We start from the raw sequence: 19,349 nt of genomic DNA, 5'->3' as shown, positions 1-19,349 counted from the left end.
TCCCTTTAAAAGTCGGGTTCACTTGCTTCATTGCTATTATAACGACGGATTTGAAGTGAAGTATCCACAGTTTGTAGGAACCGGGAACTGATATCACAAATGAAGAGAAAGAAATAAGACCTAGAGGAACAAAGACTGAAAGGGCACATTGGACAAGAATGAGACGGCAGGAAGTAAAGAGTGACAGACAGACAGGCAAAGAGGAAAATGCAGGAGAGACGATCTTACATCTGTGACGATGGGGACGCCCAGGTGAGCCATGTTGGTGATGATCTCACTGTCCTCAGGGGGGATCTGAGCGTGCTGGATCAGCTTGTTCAGGTTCTCCTCCGTGATGCCTGAACACACACACACACACAAAAACACACAAACATACACACACATCATATCTTATGACTATAGGACTGTCGTGTTTACATTTAATATGTTCAGCCTGCTCTGGGATGAAGAGGAAATCCTATTTTGTTACTTGAGGTCAAATGAAAGTGTCATTAAAACTCCATCTTTATTGAGTTTGATATCACTGCATGTTTATTACTTCTAATTGAACAGCTTTCTATGGCTGTGTGAAACTGTCAGGTCGCTCCAGACTGTCCAGGGAAGGCATCTGATTTTTACAGCCTCCTGTTCAGCAGCACAGAGGTTTCACAGACTTCAGAGTTGATTTTCAATCTCTTGCTTACCATTCTTGAGGAAGATGTAAAGCAGGATGATGCGGATCTTGTCGTATGTGGTGACGTTGGCATCCAGCAGGATGGGCACGATGGCCCTCATGGGGTCTTTGATCTTCTCTCCCTCAGCGTCTGTGCCCATAGCCAAATCCTGCAACACAAATCTCCTCCTCAAATACACATTTACACTGACTTGAAAATCATTTTATATTTACTTAGTGAGGATTTTAGACATCATCTTTCTGCATGAAACTTAGATTGCGTGAAAAATGGCAGTCACATTTTCAGTTTTCTTTCCTTTTGTCTCCTCTTTCTTTCTTTCCCTCTCTTATCCTCTCCATTTTCTCTCCTCATGTTATTTCCTCTCCTTGTTATTTCCTCTCCTTGTTTCCACTCTTCCCCTCTCCTCATCTCCTCCCCCTCCCCTTCACCTGCTCCACGCGGCATAGCTTGTCCACTGTTCCCTGGTAGTGCTTCATACAGTCCTCAGCCAGCTGCAAGTGGGTGGAGTACTGAGGAAGACAAAACACACAAGGTCAGCGTGGACAGTCCACATACAAAGGAAGACAAATACACACTGATATAAACACACAAACACACCTTGCTGAGCTCCTTCTGGTACTGAGGCATCTTCTTCAGCATCTGGGACAGATCCCTCATTGTGGTCTATTGAAAGAAAGGCAACATTAAAGTACATGATAAAAGTGTGATGATGTCAACATCAGCGTAATGGGCCGTCTTTATGTTGGACTAATTACAGACAAAGCAGTGTGCCAGTCAACATCCCTCACGCACTCGCACACACACCACACACATACACACCACCACCATTTGGAAATCAACAGTTCAAGACATAAAATAGTTATTTTCTTAAGTCGTTGATGACCAACCAGATTTGATCAAATTTAATAAGAATTTATAAAAAAAAAAAAAACGTAAGGACCATATCAACATTTTGGGAAAAATTCAAATTCGCTTTGTTGTCAAGAGTTGGATGAGAACATTGATACAACTCTCATGTCAGTTCATCAGATATGAAGCTGCAGCCAGTGGTTTCCTGGGTCTGGTCTCACATACACACACTTATCTTCCACCGTGCTAAGCGCTGGCTCAGCACGGTGGAGAATTTGTTAAGGTAAAACGTTTGCATGTGGGAGGTGAGCCCTGCCATTAAAATGGATAAATCCCAGCAAAAAATAGAACCAGCAGGATCCAAATTTTTGTTTAAACCTGCCATTTTCAGTTCGTAGGTTGTTGCTCGGGGGTCATTGGTGTTATTTTCCATTTCAACAGTTTTTTTGAAACAGTAACACACAGATAGAGGAAGAGGAGGAATATGTTGGCAGGTTTATAACAACATTATACATCTGGTGAGTCAGACGAACCTTGGTCTTTTCAAAGGCACTAAAATCTACCTACAAGCACCCTGAAAGCTCAATAATTAACACGTCATCTCACGCAAAAAGTATACAAATAACATGTTGTGAGATATACTAAGTGAAGACATAAAGACCTGCTGGTCCCAGTTTTATATTTAATGGACATGAGAGTGGTATTAATCTTTCTACCTAACCCTCAGCAAGAAGGAGAATAAACCTATTTCCCAAAATGTAAAACTGTTTATGTAGAGGAACATCTCTTCACATAAAGTTCTGAACCCACATCCTTTATGATGACCCTGTTACAGATCAATTTATCAACATGTCTTTACCTTCTCTCCAGTGTTCATCCGCTTGCTGGCGGAGAAGTCCTTCAGCTGGCGTGTCACTTCCCTGATGACAGAAGCCAAACAGAAAATTAGCAGCAGTAACACCTGAGAGAGAGGATGTTATTGTTTTATTAAAGTGAATACATTTAAAGAAAAGTACTCACTGGGACACCTCGGCTATGTGTTTGTGTCTCAGGCTCACCCACAGGTCATCGTCTTCATGCAGAAGAACCTCTTTCTCGCGAGAGTCTCCGATGCCACTGGTCTCGTACCTGAAGGAGAAACAGACAAACAGAAAAAGTCATTTTAGTCAAGGATAGTGACTTAGGCTCAGATTTGTGATTGAAGCCAACCGAGTTTTTCTCAGTTAAAGTAAAACCGAAGGACAGCTTTTTCTTTTTTGTGTTGCTCATACTTGTAGACGTCGTTTTCGATGGGCAGTAGGTCGTAGCCCATGGCTTGGAAGGTGAGCTCGTGCAGGACGGGTGACACGGGGTCAAACGCCCTATCCAGGATGATCAGCTGTGAGCGAGCCTTATCTGGACCCTACACGGAGACATACAGGAATACAGTATGATTTGTATCTCAAAAGAAACTAAAATAAACCCCAAAAATAATGATATCATGGGACAACGGGTGGAAACAAAACAACAACAAAAAAGCAGGAATATACTGCAGAGAAATGAATTCTCCTGAGCTCACCTCTCCCATGGTGGGGTCATCAGCCTTATAGGCATCCAATTTGTCCTGAACCAGCTGGGCCAGGGTGGCATTGTCCTTGTACTCCCTGAGAGACAGACAAATGGAAGGACAAGGAGACAAACAGGGAAGGACAGGAGGCAAGATACGTGTAAAGAGGAGAAGAGAGGAAGATGCTTGAATAAAGACAGACATTCAAAATAAGAAAAGACAGAAAAAAACATTGTGACCTGCATCTATACATCAAATACAAAGTGTGTCTTAATGTATTTTTGAAATGACGAAACACTGGAGTTAATTAAATCATTTGAGATGTTGCAAAAACAATTTATGTCAAATCACTGCCTACCCTGCTCCTACAGTGACATTTGTATGAGCGTAACATGATATACAGCAATGTAAAGAGAGCAAGAGTTAAAACAACTCACAGATTCATAAAGTAAGAACACATAATTACAAATCACATCGTCATTTGTCCTTCGTAGTCATTTGTAAAAAATACTAAAACTCCTTCCTACAACTCCACTTCTGTCTACACCAGGATGGTGATTCAAACATGATAATAATGACAATACAAACTTTTAATATTTCTGTAGTTGGCAGCCTTTCGCTATTTCATTGTCAGAGGTAAAATTTTAGCCCCGTGAGCTTTAAACTGAACGAATGTCTACAGTTATCAGATGGCAGAGAATACAACTAAAATCTGGTGATGACCGAAGAGAACGTGTGTGATTACCCCTTGACATTGATTCCCAAGCTGTGGTACGTGTACCACTGGTGGTACGCAAGGCTACACAAAACCCTCTGCAACATGGGGCATCACCGCCCACAAAGCATAATGCAAACGTTAGCTTGGCACAGTTAGATTTGGATTTCTCACTCATTTATTTTAGCGAGTGGAAAGAGTGAAATTTTGAAATGGCTACAAGGTCCAAAAAAACATTGAAAGGAACCTGATAGATCTATGCAGAATAGGAGCCGCCACGTGGTGCCACCTCAAGCAAGAGATGTAAATGTATTCTTTAATTTAAAAACAGCAGCCTTATGTCGTTGTTATTTAGCCTTTCAGTGAATTTTATTTAATGAAAAAATGGTTGGTCCCTGCAGTGGGAAGTGGTATTTGGGAAATTTGGTTGGTACATCGTGGTCCATGGTCTGAAAAGGTTGGCAACCAAATGATCTACGAGCCCAACTGGTTATTCATCAGACGAGTATCCATTTATTATCAGGGAAGTCTTAAATTGATTAAAAAAAAAAAAAAAAAATGACGATAAACGTTTTTTATTCTGTCGTTTTAGGAACTGGTAGACCATCCTGTACCCACGACCGCCTCTCAGCAGCGCCCCCTGTTGCTCACCCTCGATATCTGACAGCAGGGTACTCTTTCAGGGTGGCACAGAGCGTGGCCAGCTGCTCCGCCAGCCGCTCCATCACCGGGTTCTTCAGCTGGGTCTTATGAGGGCTGTAGAAACTGTGGAAGGCATCTGGATTGTCCAGAGAGTACACCTGCCCACACAAACACACAAACACAAGGACATTTAAAGTTCAGTTTGTCTTTCCTGTATCTGTTCATTTGAGCTTTTCCGCCTCCCGACACTTTATTTTCTGACGTTCTTCGTCTCTTTTTCTCAAACACGCAGTTTTCATCAGTCAGTCTTGTTTCCTTATTTCATTCCCTCCCTCCTTTTCTCTTTGCCTCGTCTCCTTTCCAGTCCTCTCCTCCTTATCATTTGCACCTTCTTCCTATTTCTGTGTCTCCTCTCCTCTCATCTTCTTTCCTTTCCTTTCCTTTCCTTTCCTTTCCTTTCCTTTCCTTTCCTTTCCTTTCCTTTCCTTTCCTTTCCTTTCCTTTCCTTTCCTTTCCTTTCCTTTCCTTTCCTTTCCTTTCCTTTCCTTTCCTTTCCTTTCCTTTCCTTTCCTCTCCTCTCCTCTCCTGCATCAACACCACTCCCTCCTCCCATCCCATCTGTCCATAGTCACATGACCACACTTCAGCACTGCAGAAGGGTCCCTGTGTTAGCCCGTCTCCTATTGGCCACATCCTTCTGTGTCGATCCTAGCTCCTCCAATGGGGCCAGAGCATCGGCGTGTGGGCGGGGCTCTGAAGCAGCCTTTTTTGCCTGGAGCACAAACCCACTGACTCTGAATTAATCATAGTAGACAGGAGGGCAGCAAAGCATTGTGGGCCAAGCAGCATCTTCAGAAAAGGATGGACTGAAGGAGAGATAGAGGGATGGGGAGGTGGGGAGATTTGGAAAGAAAAACAATGGTTGGAGGAAGGGAAAGAATGGATGCAAGTAAAAACAAAACAAAAAAAGAAGCTTGATGCAGAGCGGTGAACAGAGAGAGCACAGGCAATGTGCAACAGCAGGGATGGAGGAATGGCGGGATGAAAAATAGAGAAAACAGAGAGAGGAAGGGAGGGAGGAGGAGTGCCATGATGGAGGCAGGGTTTTGGGCTGTGGAAGCAGGTGGGAGGGAGAGAAGTCAATGTGACAAATGGGAGTCTTTCTGGAACAGTCTGGCAGTAAACAGAGCGACTGGTGAGTCAGCAGTATCGTGCCAAGCCACCACCTGAGCGTATTTTTAAGTTTGTCTCCTCTCGCTCTCTCTTATCCATCCCCGGCTCGGACAAGCAATAACCTCGCTGTTACTATTCCTGTCTGTGTCCTTTGCAGCATCTCTCCTCCCACCTGTCTTAATCGATCTCTAGCTGCCTTCTATGTCCGGCTCTTTCTCTCTCTCTTTCTGTGGTTTTCACTCACAGTCACTGACAAACAATAAACATGAGGCAGGTTTCCTTCACTGTCTGCTTTAAGGAGACAAGACGGGATAACACCCCGCATAATGTATAACATTTTATGTAGGTTCATATAGACACAAATTTCCATATATGCTCATTATAAAGCCATTTTTGTGCATCATTCTTTTTTCAAAATCACAATTTAGATGGGTGGATGTTCACAGGTCTGATTTCCACTCCTACATTTCGCCACCGATGGATGTAGACAGACCCTGAATCAACTGTTAGCGTCAATACTCCGCCGCGACAACGTAAATGTAAAAGAAGTTTCACAGACTGTCACACCGGTGGGGTTTTCTCACTGCCCGAGCACTGCGCACGGCTGGATGTTCACCTGAGACTCGTAGGGCAAGAAGGCGATGTTGATCTCCGTCAAAGTCTTGGTGCTTTTGGAAGCGCGGCTCTTCACCAGCTCATTGAAGAGAGGATCAGGGCAAGCTGGAAGGATAGAAAAAGGACAACAATTATGGCCGAGAGATTCCTCTTATCACTGATTTATGCTTCTTGATGAGGTGAAATAAGAAAGACACAAGTATACTGATTAGCTGTACTTTTCTTTTTTCACAGAATGATTCTGATTGGGGGCGGCACAGTTGTGCAGTGGTTAGCATTGTTGCCTCACAGCAAAAAGGTTCTGGGTTCAAGTCTGGGCCTTTCTGTACAGAGTTTGCATGTTCTCCTTGTGCCTACGTGGGTTCTCTCCGGGTACTCCGGCTTCCTCCCACCATCCAAAAAACATGCACCTCAAGTTAATTGGTGGTTCTATAAATTGCCCTTAGGTGTGAATGAGAGTGTGAATGGTCTTTGTTTCCTGGGATAGGCTCCAGCCCTCCCGTGAGGATAAAGCAGGTATAGATAATGGATGGATGGATGGATTCTGATTGGTTGGAGGAGGAAGATACTGTCCGCCCGAGTCTAAGCAGACTATTGCTCACAGTTTCAGTCTTCACTTTAGTAGGCCGGCAACCCTGTTAGCATTGTTTGCCATGGGGATGGCTCAGTGCAATGATTTAGTCAATGAAGTCAAGGGACTTAATCTAAATGTAGTTGCAGCGTTGGTAGAGTTTCAGCGTATAAGGTGGTCAGTGCTGATTGATTAAAGTCTGCTTCGCTAGTTTAAAAATGAACCCGAGGTCTACGTCCAGTAGGATGCAACGACTGGATACACTTCCCAATGAAGCATGGGCGGACCCATATATTCATGCAGTAAATTTGGGTGTAGGAACACCAGGCTAGGAAGCTTTGGGATTTGGGAACATTTCTGGGTGCTCTAACAACAGGTGTGTACCTTAAAATAGTTAGAATGAACTTTAAAAAAAAACAGCACTACCAAAGCAGTTTAGTAACATGAAGCATAGAAACACAGAACACAAAATAAACAGTAACACCAAAGCAGTCATGTATGAACAACAAGGTGCATTACAAATACAAGCACGTGCTTGTGTATACTCACAGTCAGTGAAGAAAACGTGAGATGCCTTGTATTTAGCTGAATGAGGGTCTTTGAAGTCTGCGATGAGGCTGTGGACAGACTAAAGAGAGAGAAACAACACCAGGGTTTCAGACTGTAGCACTCACATGAGTGTGTTGATATATATCTGGATATGTACAATCACAATAAATTCAATTAAGATTCATTGACATGATTTTTTTAATTAAGATATGTTGCAAAACCATTTATTATGTTGACTGAGAGAAAGTTGAAGCTAATTTAATTAATGACCAGATGAAGGACACGCTATTTAAATCATTTTTAAACAAATCTGGGATGAACATTGTCACATCCATGAAGCTTCAATGATCCAACCAACGGGACCAAACACTGACATATTACCAAGCCAAAGCATGTAATCAGTCCACTAAAAGACACCGTGTCAGTGTCACGCTTTGCAACAGCTCAGTGTGTAAAATACACACACGTATGACCACAGCCAAATAAGGAGGTAATTTGATGAAGTATTAAAGAAGGGACATCAGTTCGGGGCAGCTGGCTTGTTCAAACCCAAGACTTCTATGCAGGAGACCAGGGTTCCAGTACATGATGAAGCGTCAGGTATTTCTGTAACAAAACTTTTTCCTGACCAAGTAGTTTTTCACAGCGTGGTGAGGCAAAACGGGACACTGACACACTATACTGTAATGGACTGATGGGTGTTTTATATATAGCAATCTGTGTTTAAAAAAAAAAAAAAAAGTGCAAGAAAACACTGCATTGTTCTGAGCTGCTTCAACATATGACTTCTGCTTAATTTGATTATTTATCCTGTCCTCACCTTAACATAAACTATATCAAATACAATCATATCATAATGTATTTTCTAACTTCCCATTTGTAATTTTTTTTGTCGCTGATGTAGGTATTAATGTGCCAACAAGTGTGCCTTGAAAAAAGGTGTAAAATTAAAGGACATTTTTTTTTATTGTCAATAAAGGAAATCGAAATTTGAGAAAGGCAAGGAAAGAGAGAGAGAGAGAGAGATCCTGGGAACCAAGAAGTGTTTATCTGCGCTGACTGAGTCAACAGCAGTGTGTTTGGTAACAGCAGCTCCTCTGTTCTTTCATAGACACACCTCTATAAGAACCAGAGAGCGAGCATGCTCACCTTCTCTGTGGGTGTAATCAGGTAAATGGCCTCCAGGCTGGGTAGAGGCTCTCGTCGCTTGTTGATGTCCTCCACAACTGAAGACGCAGAAGCAGACGTGTGTTACAGTTGCAAACACAAACCAACATGCACAGACGAAGAAAAAAGTCAAAGTGATGGTCTCTTACTGGTGATGCCCTCTGTCATGATGTCTGTCATCTTGCAGCAAGAGGACAGCATCCTCATGCTCAGCTGATCCACAATCAGCGCCTGGCAACAGGGGAGGAGACAGCGACTGTATAAACACTATTTATTACTCACATTACATGCTGCAGACAGCGAAGCAGTCTCATTCAAATAAAGTACTGGACGACGCTGCTGTCTGCCCTCCCTGCACTCATTAATGACTAAGCCTCATTCAGTCACCTCCTTCACATCCAGGCTTTCGGTGTGACTACTGTGTCAGTTACTCTGGCTTGTATGTTTTTTTTTCCTTCGCATCATTAAAATATATGTTATACATCCAAGTGTATGTTTTAAAGTTTGGTCTTGAAATTACCTTTGTGATTGTGGAAATCCTTCTTTCCAGTGTTCCACTGAAACAACCCCTTGAATTGCTATTCAAGATTGACTCCAGGACTTCTACATCATTTAGCTGCCCGTCTCATCCACTCACCCTCACATAGACAAATAAGCAGTGTGTGACTTGGACCTGGTTTCTGTCCAACTCAGGATCCACAGTATGAAGGTAATATGATCAAAATCTATCAGGCTGTCTCCTGCTGCTTTCTGTGAACAGGTGAAAATGTGGCACCTCGATCAGAACACATATTTGTGCCTCCAACAACCCCTGACTGTCAAGGGGTTTACACAGAGTCTGGCAGGTCTCAGGCTATTGTGTTTCATTCATTCATGCACATGAAACACCGTTAGTCACAATTCTGCCTGTGGATGCAAAGCACGTTCATTATTAACTAATCTGGTGATATTTTCCCTCATTAATTAATTATTCACTACTTTTTTTTATATATAAAAGAAAAAAGATTGAAAATAGATTTTTTTTTTTTTTTTTTTTTTAAAACAGTTGAAACCACAAAATATTAACTTCACATTTCTAAAAGTCTTGGAAAAACAGCAAACATTCACATCTGAAGGAATGTTTTGCCAAAAAATTTACCCAAATAAATAATCAACTTCCAAAATTGCTGCCAGTAGACTTGTTTTTGACTAAATAATGAGTCAACTGATCTGGACACAGAAGGTAAATATCTAAATTAAAGTCCAGTGAGACTGCTATAATTTCATAATAAATTTATTAAATAATAGGTTTTTAATGGTAAATGGCTCATAGGATTTTTTTTTTTTTACCCTGAATGTGAAGTATTGATATAGTAATATACTGTATTTATTAAATCATTCATGTGTCTAAACAAGCTACAAAAACAAAACAAAGCTGCAGGACTTTGATTCAAACTGTACAACAAGTCACTCATCTGTCTGTGTGGATAAATAGATGTTAATCATTAAAACATGTTTCTGGTTTGAGTCGCAGCTGTCCACATCGGCCCCGCCTCTCTATCAGACACAGTCGTGTAATTTTGCCGTTACTGTGACCTTCTCACCTTCCATTCTCCCTTCTTCTTCACCTTCTTGATGACATCATTCATAATCTCTGTAAAATAAAAATAAAAAAAGAGAGAAGTTTCATCAGAAATCTGAAGGGTTCAAGATGACCTGATGAGCAGAAGGGTTTTAATCATAGACTGTATGTTAAAGGTTTCAATGTGTGTTGTAAACACGATGCACAAGGAGGCACACACACTCAAACACACACGCGTTTGAGTTGAGTTTCTTCACAGTAAATAGTCATCATCACCCTCTCAGCTGACAGCCTCAGCTCCCTCATATTCACACAAATAAATGCTGACATAAAGCATAAACAAATGAATGCATACGTTGTTACATTAAGAATATAACTAGGACTGTTTTCGTGTTCTTGAACCACACAGGTCTAAATATCTCCACTTTGACAGGATGATTTTGTAATTGTGTGTTCAGGGGTCACATGGCTCTGACTCTAACGTGCTCCATTTATTTCAGTATCCTGCTTTGGTATCCCAAAATAGATTTTCTTTTTTCCCATATGCCAGTGCGCGTTACACCATTAGTCATAATTACAATGGCATGCATGACAATGGTTAACATTTTTAACTGTGATCTAATGTAAAAAGAGCAGCAAATATCTTGAAGACAGTTTTGGTCATTTCATTTTAATAGAACAAAAAATAATCAATCAAATCACAACTGTATATACTGATAACTTCAACCATGTTGTAGGTACGGCGCATGTTCACACTACAAAAACAACATTTCTCAGACATGAGTTGACTTTGGAAACATTTTGGACTCAGGATCCAAAAGATTTGATATCTTGTTCAACCACTTATCCGATGATATTTGTCCACCTGGCCTGGTTGACTCATGACTTTGTCCTCTTTGACCGATGAAGACACAGAAGTGTCTGAACAATTAAAGGCTGTAAATTGTTCAGTATGCTCCAGCCTGCCAGCACGGTCCCATACTTCCATTAAAAACATTTTAGCAGTGACCCACAGTTTGACAACCAATTGGCACATATCAATATGATTTCCTGTCAACACGGAGAGAACAACTCAATCATTTCTGCCAAAAAGAAAGTCTCCATAATCCATCAGCTAAAAGGTAACAAACCTGCAGGTGAAACCTGAACAGTTTTACCCTGGTGGTATATACAGTATTTGAAAATCCCATGATGCAATTCCTACACTGGAGGATAATAACATGCAAAAGGCAGATATGGCTTCTAACAAGGTCACTGACCACCGATCTCTGCCAGCAGAATAAATCCTCTCGATGCAGAGAGTCTAAAAACACAGCGTAGTGCCTCTGCTTTGTTTTGTGATCTCAAAGATCCATGAGGAAAAAATGATCCTGTAAGGTTAAGACTCGATGGCCATGTTTATGCCATGGTGCTGATATTGGCCCGATCGCTGTGCCAACCATCTGCCAGCCGCATTAGAATAAATCCATTTAGGGTGAATTACTGTTTAACATCATGCTGGATCACTGTGAATATAAACCACTAAGCCCTTCGGCCCCGGCTAAAACCTGAGGCCATACAGATACTGTTGGATTACCACAGATTAAAAAGGGCTCGTATAAAAGATTACAGAACACACGTTGAATGAAGATCGGTGTTTGTGTTAGTCAACGCATATGGTTGCTGCCTCCACAACAATAAATGGTACGTGCATCTGGGTATGTAGATGACAGCAGCTTAGTGGCTCTTCTCACAGTAAAAGAGGATCTGTACGCCACCAACAGGATAAAACAATGAAAGGACAGATAGACAGACATGCATTTTTAGGATGTTACATCCCACCAAAGGACTGTTCCAATGCAGAGGAGTCTTCTAAATTCTACTAAGAACTAGGGCTGGATTGATGATGTTTAAATGATATTTGATACCTTGATACAAACCAAACCACTTTTCTCAAGACAAATTTGATCAAATTCATTTTAAGAAAAAGCAAATCAAATCACATATTATGGTACAAATCTTACGTTTTCATACAGTTTTAAGGGGGAGAGCGTAACCCAGGTTTTGTTGTGTAACTTTTTTGTGTAGAAGATAGCTAGCCGGCGGTACACAGAGAAGCCTCCAGGCACGTAAATATTTGAAAAGAGAAAAATGTACGATTTATTTACCGAAGTGGAAACCGAGTGATTTTATCAATGTTGACAAACATTGTACTCAGGTAGAGTACATACGGTAAACATTGTGAGATTTAGGCTACTCTTCTGTATAGATAGCAAAAGTTGTGCGTTTTAAAATTAAACGTGTTTGTTTGGATGTAGCCTAGGTATCAAAATTTTGTGCTGAATATTTGGACATTTTTGGATAGTAGATGGTACCAAAAGTAATTCAGTCTGTGCCATACAAGTATCAAAGTTTGGCATCCAGCTTTTAAAGACGGATCGAGTCCTTCAGTCAGAAGGTTTTCAAGGTCACATCAGGTGTATCTCCGTCGTCCTTAGAACACTCACAATCCTATTTGCACATACCAGGGCGAGACCTTTTCAATGAAACACACTGTAGAGTATAAAAACTCTCTAACACGGCAGTATGTACTCCGCATGGATGCAGTTTGTCATTAAGACAAGGAGAAATAAACAGAGGAAGGACAGAAATATAGGATGATGTTCAGGTCACTCAATAGCCAGAATGTATGTGGATATACTGTAGGTGTAATTTACACTGTACCTTTAAAAGCAGCCTACCTGATGCACCATAACTGACTGAAATTTGATAGAGTGATTCCTGAGACACAGACAGACCCCAGCCTGCACCTCCTGTGAGTAAGACGAACTGTATCTGACCTCCTGTGGGACACATGATCCTGGAATAGTAAGAAAATTATTCTCACTAAATGACAGAGAGATTCCCCGACTCAGCTTCAGTCTATTTCCAGCGTCTCCTTTGTCCTGCTCTGCTGGCTGCTGTGTCAGAAAAGCAGCAGGGCCAATACAGACCAAAGCAACAAAAAATTAAAAAATTTCCCCTCGGAGATTAATAAAGTAACTACCTAACCTAACCTAAAAACTACAGAAAAAATATGATTTTTATTTTGTCAGGAAGGCAATAACTATGGAGCTGCTGATACATTGCTGCTAAATGCTCAAAGTAAAAGTTGGATAATTAAATCAGGTTCGCTTTGATTCCTGAAAAGTTGACACAGGACACAGGATGAGAAACAAAGCAGCAGTGAGGATATCCGTGAGTCCTTCTCCCTCTTCCTCTGCTGCAGCCGACGTGTTTCCTCCTGCTTTTGCTTCTCTGATGAAGGTTCTCAGATAAAGCAGCTCCAGTAACTGAACTCATATTTTAATATGAACTAGTATTTTCAAGTGTTTTTCTTGTGTTTCAAAATGTCACATGTCATGTTGATTGAAAATAAAACCATAACTTTGGTGTTTAAATGGCTGCTTTGTCACCACTCTTCTGTGAACTCCTGACAACAAGACTTTTGTAATCCACCTTGGCCAACGAAAGCATACAGTGGGTACGGAAAGTATTCAGACCCCTTTAAATTTTTCACTCTTTGTTTCATTGCAGCCATTTGCTAAAATCAAAAAAGTTCATTTTATTTCTCATTAATGTACACTCAGCACCCCATCTTGACAGAAAAAAACAGAAATGTAGAAATTTGTGCAAATTTATTAAAAAAGAAAAACTGAAATATCACATGGTCATAAGTATTCAGACCCTTTGCTCAGTATTGAGTAGAAGCACCCTTTTGAGCGAGTACAGCCATGAGTCTTCTTGGGAATGATGCAACAAGCTTTTCACACCTGGATTTGGGGATCCTCTGCCATTCTTCCTTGCAGATCCTCTCCAGTTCCGTCAGGTTGGATGGTGAACGTTGGTGGACAGCCATTTTCAGGTCTCTCCAGAGATGCTCAATTGGGTTTAGGTCAGGGCTCTGGCTGGGCCAGTCAAGAATGGTCACAGAGTTGTTCCGAAGCCACTCCTTTGTTATTTTAGCTGTGTGCTTAGGGTCATTGTCTTGTTGGAAGGTGAACCTTCGGCCCAGTCTGAGGTCCAGAGCACTCTGGAAGAGGTTTTCTTCCAGGATATCTCTGTACTTGGCCGCATTCATCTTTCCTTCAATTGCAACCAGTCGTCCTGTCCCTGCAGCTGAAAAACACCCCCATAGCATGATGCTGCCACCACCACGTTTCACTGTTGGGATTGTATTGGGCAGGTGATGAGCAGTGCCTGGTTTTCTCCACACATACCACTTAGAATTAATGCCAAAAAGTTCAATCTTGGTCTCATCAGACCAGAGAATCTTATTTCTCATAGTCTGGGAGTCCTTCATGTGTTTTTTGGCAAACTCTATGCGGGCTTTCATATGTCTTGCACTGAGGAGAGGCTTCCGTCGGGCCACTCTGCCATAAAGCCCCGACTGGTGGAGGGCTGCAGTGATAGTTGACTTTGTGGAACTTTCTCCCATCTCCCTACTGCATCTCTGGAGCTCAGCCACAGTGATCTTTGGGTTCTTCTTTACCTCTCTCACCAAGGCTCTTCTCCCACGATTGCTCAGTTTGGCTGGACGGCCAGGTCTAGGAAGAGTTCTGGTCGTCCCAAACTTCTTCCATTTAAGGATTATGGAGGCCACTGTGCTCTCAGGAACCTTGAGTGCTGCAGAAATTATTTTGTAACCTTGGCCAGATCTGTGCCTTGCCACAATTCTGTCTCTGAGCTCCTTGGACAGTTCCTTCGACATCATGATTCTCATTTGCTCTGACATGCACTGTGAGCTGTAAGGTCTTATATAGACAGGTGTGTGCCTTTCCTAATCAAGTCCAATCAGTTTAATTAAACACAGCTGTACTCCAATGAAGGAGTAGAACCATCTCAAGGAGGATCAGAAGAAATGGACAGCATGTGAGTTAAATATGAGTGTCACAGCAAAGGGTCTGAATACTTATGACCATGTGATATTTCAGTTTTTCTTTTTTAATAAATGTGCACAAATTTCTACATTTCTGTTTTTTTCTGTCAAGATGGGGTGCTGAGTGTACATTAATGAGAAATAAAATGAACTTTTTTGATTTTAGCAAATGGCTGCAATGAAACAAAGAGTGAAAAATTTAAAGGGGTCTGAATACTTTCCGTACCCACTGTATATATGAGACAGAAACTTGATAAACCCACTGAACAAGACATGGCCAGCTCCAAAACAGACAAACATTTAGCAGCTAAAGAAGCGCATACTGTCGTGATGCACCCACTCAGGTGTTTCCACTAAAGTTATATGGTTGTATCTTTTCTTATGCTGCAGTCAGACACTTCACAAATCTGTTAATGAAATAGTGTTTTATTGAAAACATCATTGACCTCTGTCGTTGTCCTCTCTCTCCCTGCAGCCAGACTGCATCCTTTCTTCTCTGCTACGTCTGTTATCTAACTGTCCAGTTATATGAATGAATAGGAAGTGAATTTAGACCATTAGAACACTGTGGGCTATCAGACTGTGTAATATGGACAAAATCAAACTCTGACAATATTGTAGAATTTTGGTGCTTTAACAAAATATTTGCGCAATGATGTTTTTTATTAATAATCATCCATAATTTGGATAGTCATATCCCATGACTAATGGGATAAAGGCAATTAATAAAACAGAAGAGAAGAGTCTGGTACATTTATTAAAGTACTTCACATTGGATATTGTAATATTATAATACAGTTGTATTAGAGGCCAAAATCTAAGACGGTATCTCGTCTCATTTCACAACATCAACATAATATGAACTTACTGCCCAGCTCTAGGCATGTACAAACTGCCTGACTGACATATCTGTGACTCTCCTGTTAGCTTTGTTGTATCTGTTTGCACCGAAAAACAAACAGGTTTATAATTTATTTGGTGACCAGCATAACTGTACTCAACATCAACCGGAGCCCTGAGAAGAAAATACAAAAACATGAAGACCTACTTTTTCTGCTATATTTTTAAGTGTCATCGTCAGATGCTGTGTGAGATCATCTACCCAAACTGTTTATTCGTGGGGCTGCCATGACCCGGAGGTTGAGATTCAGAGCTGGAGACTGAAGGGTCGCCAGTTCAATCCTTAGACTGCCAAAGAAAAAACATCCAAGTGCCCTTGAGCAAGGCCCGCAGCCCTTAATGCCTCTCTGGGCACTGAAGTAGCCCACTGCTCTAAATTTGTGTGGTCCCTGCTCATAGATGGGTGTGCGAAAAAACAAAACAAAAGAAAAACATACTCTGTGTACAGACTAGCAAATAAAATGCTTCTTGTTGTTCCTCTTTTGGAGGCAAATTATTTTCTGTAATCTCCTGTGTGCTGACCTTCACTAAATCGTGGAAAAATTAGACAATAAAAGACTAAAGTAGCCGCTGCACAAACTCATATCTGGTGACTGAGAGTGAAAATCCAAACTACGTCAGGAGGAGACAGTACTGTGGATTTTTCCTTTCTGACCTCCTGATAGAGGAACAACAATACAGCAACGGAGCAGTCTGACAGAAGGGAAGGGACCTGAACAAACACATCGCAACAGCTGTGTCAACCAACCAGGCACAGTGGCACACACACACACACACACACACACACACACACACACACACACACACACACACACACACACACACACACACACACACACACACACACACACACACACACACACACACACACACACACACACACACACGCACACATATGCACACACACTCCTCAGAAGACGTATAAGCTTTCTCACAACCAGTTTTACAGGATACAACATCCTCATGGTGGGGCAGAGAAAAGAGCTAAGAAGGATTTTGTTGTTAAACTTTAAACACAGTTTAAACTCATACATTTGAATTTTAATAGATAAAATGAATTTCACAAATGTAACTGAAAACATCAAAGACTGCAGACAAACAGCAAACAGAAAGCATGTTCACCTACATGACGACAGCATTTAGCCACATGAACAAGCAGCGTGATGTGAGACTGTAGATGATATATTACACGATTAGGTTGATGTCAGCTCCTCCACACAGCCCTGACTCTACATACGATGCAGCACTGAGGAGCTGACAGTTTCTCCCTTCGTCTCGTGCTTCTCCCCCCTTCAGGGACTTTCACCTATGAGTACATGACCCATTTTTTTCCTCCTCTGGATCTCGGCTTCACCGCAGCATCACTCCCGAGAGAATCTGACAATCCTGATCTTAAAGGGGAAGGCAGACATATCAGGACGACTCACACTGAAAGGCGAGGACAGCCATGATGCTGCCCTAGCTCTTCAGCTCAAACAGTACAACCAAAAACAAAACAAAAATACTTGGAGCTTCAGTTTTACAGCCTCAACTTAAAAGCAACCATTCTTAAAAAGAAAAAAAGGCTCCTTTTCAAATTGTTAATTAAAACTATGCATACTATGGATGCTGTCATAGTAAATAGCCGACAGAAAATACAGAAGATGGATAAAATGGAGCCAAAGAACCTGATAAGTAAGACATTTGACATTCTATGATGTCACTATAGCTACATTTGCATTATTTTTTGATATTTTATTGACCAAAAAAACAGCAAATGAACCAATCATGAACATAAAATTCAGTTGCAGACCTGAAAATCAAACTTAAAAGACATCACATGGGCTTTAGTAACTTGGTATATCTTTTTAAAGCAAATGATGATAGAAAATCATCAACAGATTTCCTAATATTTAAGACACTTGTGAGTTTCATCTCCTTGTTTATATGATGAGTCTGTTTCACTCCAAATGAGGTAAATTTCACCACTGTCAGTTCAATGGTAACATGGCATAAAACATCCCAACGGTTACTATGGTTTCCTGCTTTTCAGTCGGCCTTAAGCAATGATATTAACCTGATTCAAATATACAAGCAAAATCTTAAAGACTGCATGAGAGTACCAGTCTTGAGAGGCAGAGCTCGTCTGCTATTCCCAGCCCGGTCAGACCTGCCTGCAGTTACATAACCAGCCCCAACCGGCTCACATTGGCTGCACGAAAAGCAGAGGAGGATCACGAGTTTGTAGCCTTCTACGGCCTCCAACGTACATCCAGTCAGGTGTCACAGGTCACAGGTCCTATAGGCTGATGAGGAGTGCAGGTCACCCAACCAAAACACAAAATAGGTGCCTGTGAGGACCCTTTTCCATGACCCGCACTGCTGGGTTATGGGAAGTGAGCAGAGAAAAAGCTGAGTCATGAGACGCTCTGACAGCAGAAATCCTCCCGAGTGACTGCTGGGCACTGTCATGGATTCAACATATATGTTCCTCGTGGAGTTACCTGACAGTAAGGAGCTTCTGAGACACAACTCAGTGGAACAGCTGCAATCATCTATCAAAAATCTATAATTCTTTCCTTTGTCCTCCTCCTGCTGATCTAAAAACACATCAGAGGAAGTTGTGGGGAGGCCAGCGGCGCTCTATGGCTCCAAATTGCCGCAACTCTCCAGAGACTTTGTCCTCACCAAAGTCACACCCATTAGGAGCGATCAAATAAAGTCCCTGAACGATTTCTGCAAATCTCTCTCATTACACCCCAAATATTCCATTTCAATCTGAATTATCTCCCATTCAGAGGATGAAGATGTTTCAGATGACTTAAAAATGATTCACTTATTAAAGTGGTCAGTGGGGAATTGCTGGGTTTCTCTCTATAACACTATCTATAACAGGTCTTATCCCAACTATGAAATATGATATGAACTAGGGCCACTAATACTAAAATTAGTATTACTATGTAAGTAGACCATTTGGAACACAGCATTTGTCTTATGTTTTTCAGTTCTCTGGAGAAACTAATCGAGTAGGATTTAAGTAGATAAGAAATGACTCAGAGAAATCAAAGAAACACAGAGCTCTAAAAATGGCAGACAGTATATAAGAGCCTGTAAGAAGCTGTGGAGATCTGTCTGAATCTCATATATATATGTATATATGAAATACTCTTACGGATCAAGCAACAATTCTATATATCACCGTGTTGTCCTGCCATTCGCCACATTTCCTGTTTTTGTTTATGTCACCGGAAGATTTGAGCATCTTGGCCGGCACCACTTGGCTGTGGTACTGAAGCCATCTTCTATAAGCAGATATTTCTGTAGCGTTGCATTATATATGTCTCCAGTGTGTTTGTGTGTGTGTGTGCATGCAAGAAGGGGATTGAGAGAGCGGTCACATGCCGCTGAGAAGAGTGGGAGGAAGAGGACGTCTGCCAGCTCTGACACAGCATTCTTCGTCAGTGAAAAACAAGAGTAATTCATTAAAATTATGAGCCCCTGTAACCACGGT

The 19,349-nt window shown here is 41.5% G+C and overlaps 1 protein-coding gene across 2 annotated transcripts in view; it reads right to left on the bottom strand.

Moving 5' to 3' along the window:
* The window catches only part of stxbp1a (syntaxin binding protein 1a), a 37,039-nt gene that overhangs the window by 11,903 nt on the left and 5,787 nt on the right, over positions 1–19,349 (bottom strand). For both annotated transcript variants that reach the window (XM_069705616.1, XM_069705607.1), the window contains exons 2-15: positions 10,085–10,134; positions 8,651–8,732; positions 8,484–8,560; positions 7,335–7,413; positions 6,216–6,319; positions 4,436–4,584; positions 3,082–3,166; positions 2,795–2,925; positions 2,544–2,651; positions 2,383–2,443; positions 1,272–1,337; positions 1,103–1,183; positions 684–822; positions 229–338 (exon numbers count right to left, since the gene is read on the bottom strand). In XM_069705616.1, coding sequence (XP_069561717.1) covers positions 229–338; positions 684–822; positions 1,103–1,183; positions 1,272–1,337; positions 2,383–2,443; positions 2,544–2,651; positions 2,795–2,925; positions 3,082–3,166; positions 4,436–4,584; positions 6,216–6,319; positions 7,335–7,413; positions 8,484–8,560; positions 8,651–8,732; positions 10,085–10,134 — 1,322 coding nt within the window. The remainder of the gene's footprint in view (positions 1–228; positions 339–683; positions 823–1,102; positions 1,184–1,271; positions 1,338–2,382; positions 2,444–2,543; positions 2,652–2,794; positions 2,926–3,081; positions 3,167–4,435; positions 4,585–6,215; positions 6,320–7,334; positions 7,414–8,483; positions 8,561–8,650; positions 8,733–10,084; positions 10,135–19,349) is intronic.

Source organism: Brachyistius frenatus, unplaced genomic scaffold (assembly GCF_029030835.1).
Source record: "Brachyistius frenatus isolate BFR_SWC_R1_liver_20210118 unplaced genomic scaffold, ASM2903083v1 Contig_3, whole genome shotgun sequence".
Lineage (NCBI taxonomy): Eukaryota > Metazoa > Chordata > Actinopteri > Embiotocidae > Brachyistius > Brachyistius frenatus.
The sequence above is the reverse complement of the archived record's forward strand: the minus strand, read 5'-3'. Positions and strand labels throughout refer to the sequence as shown.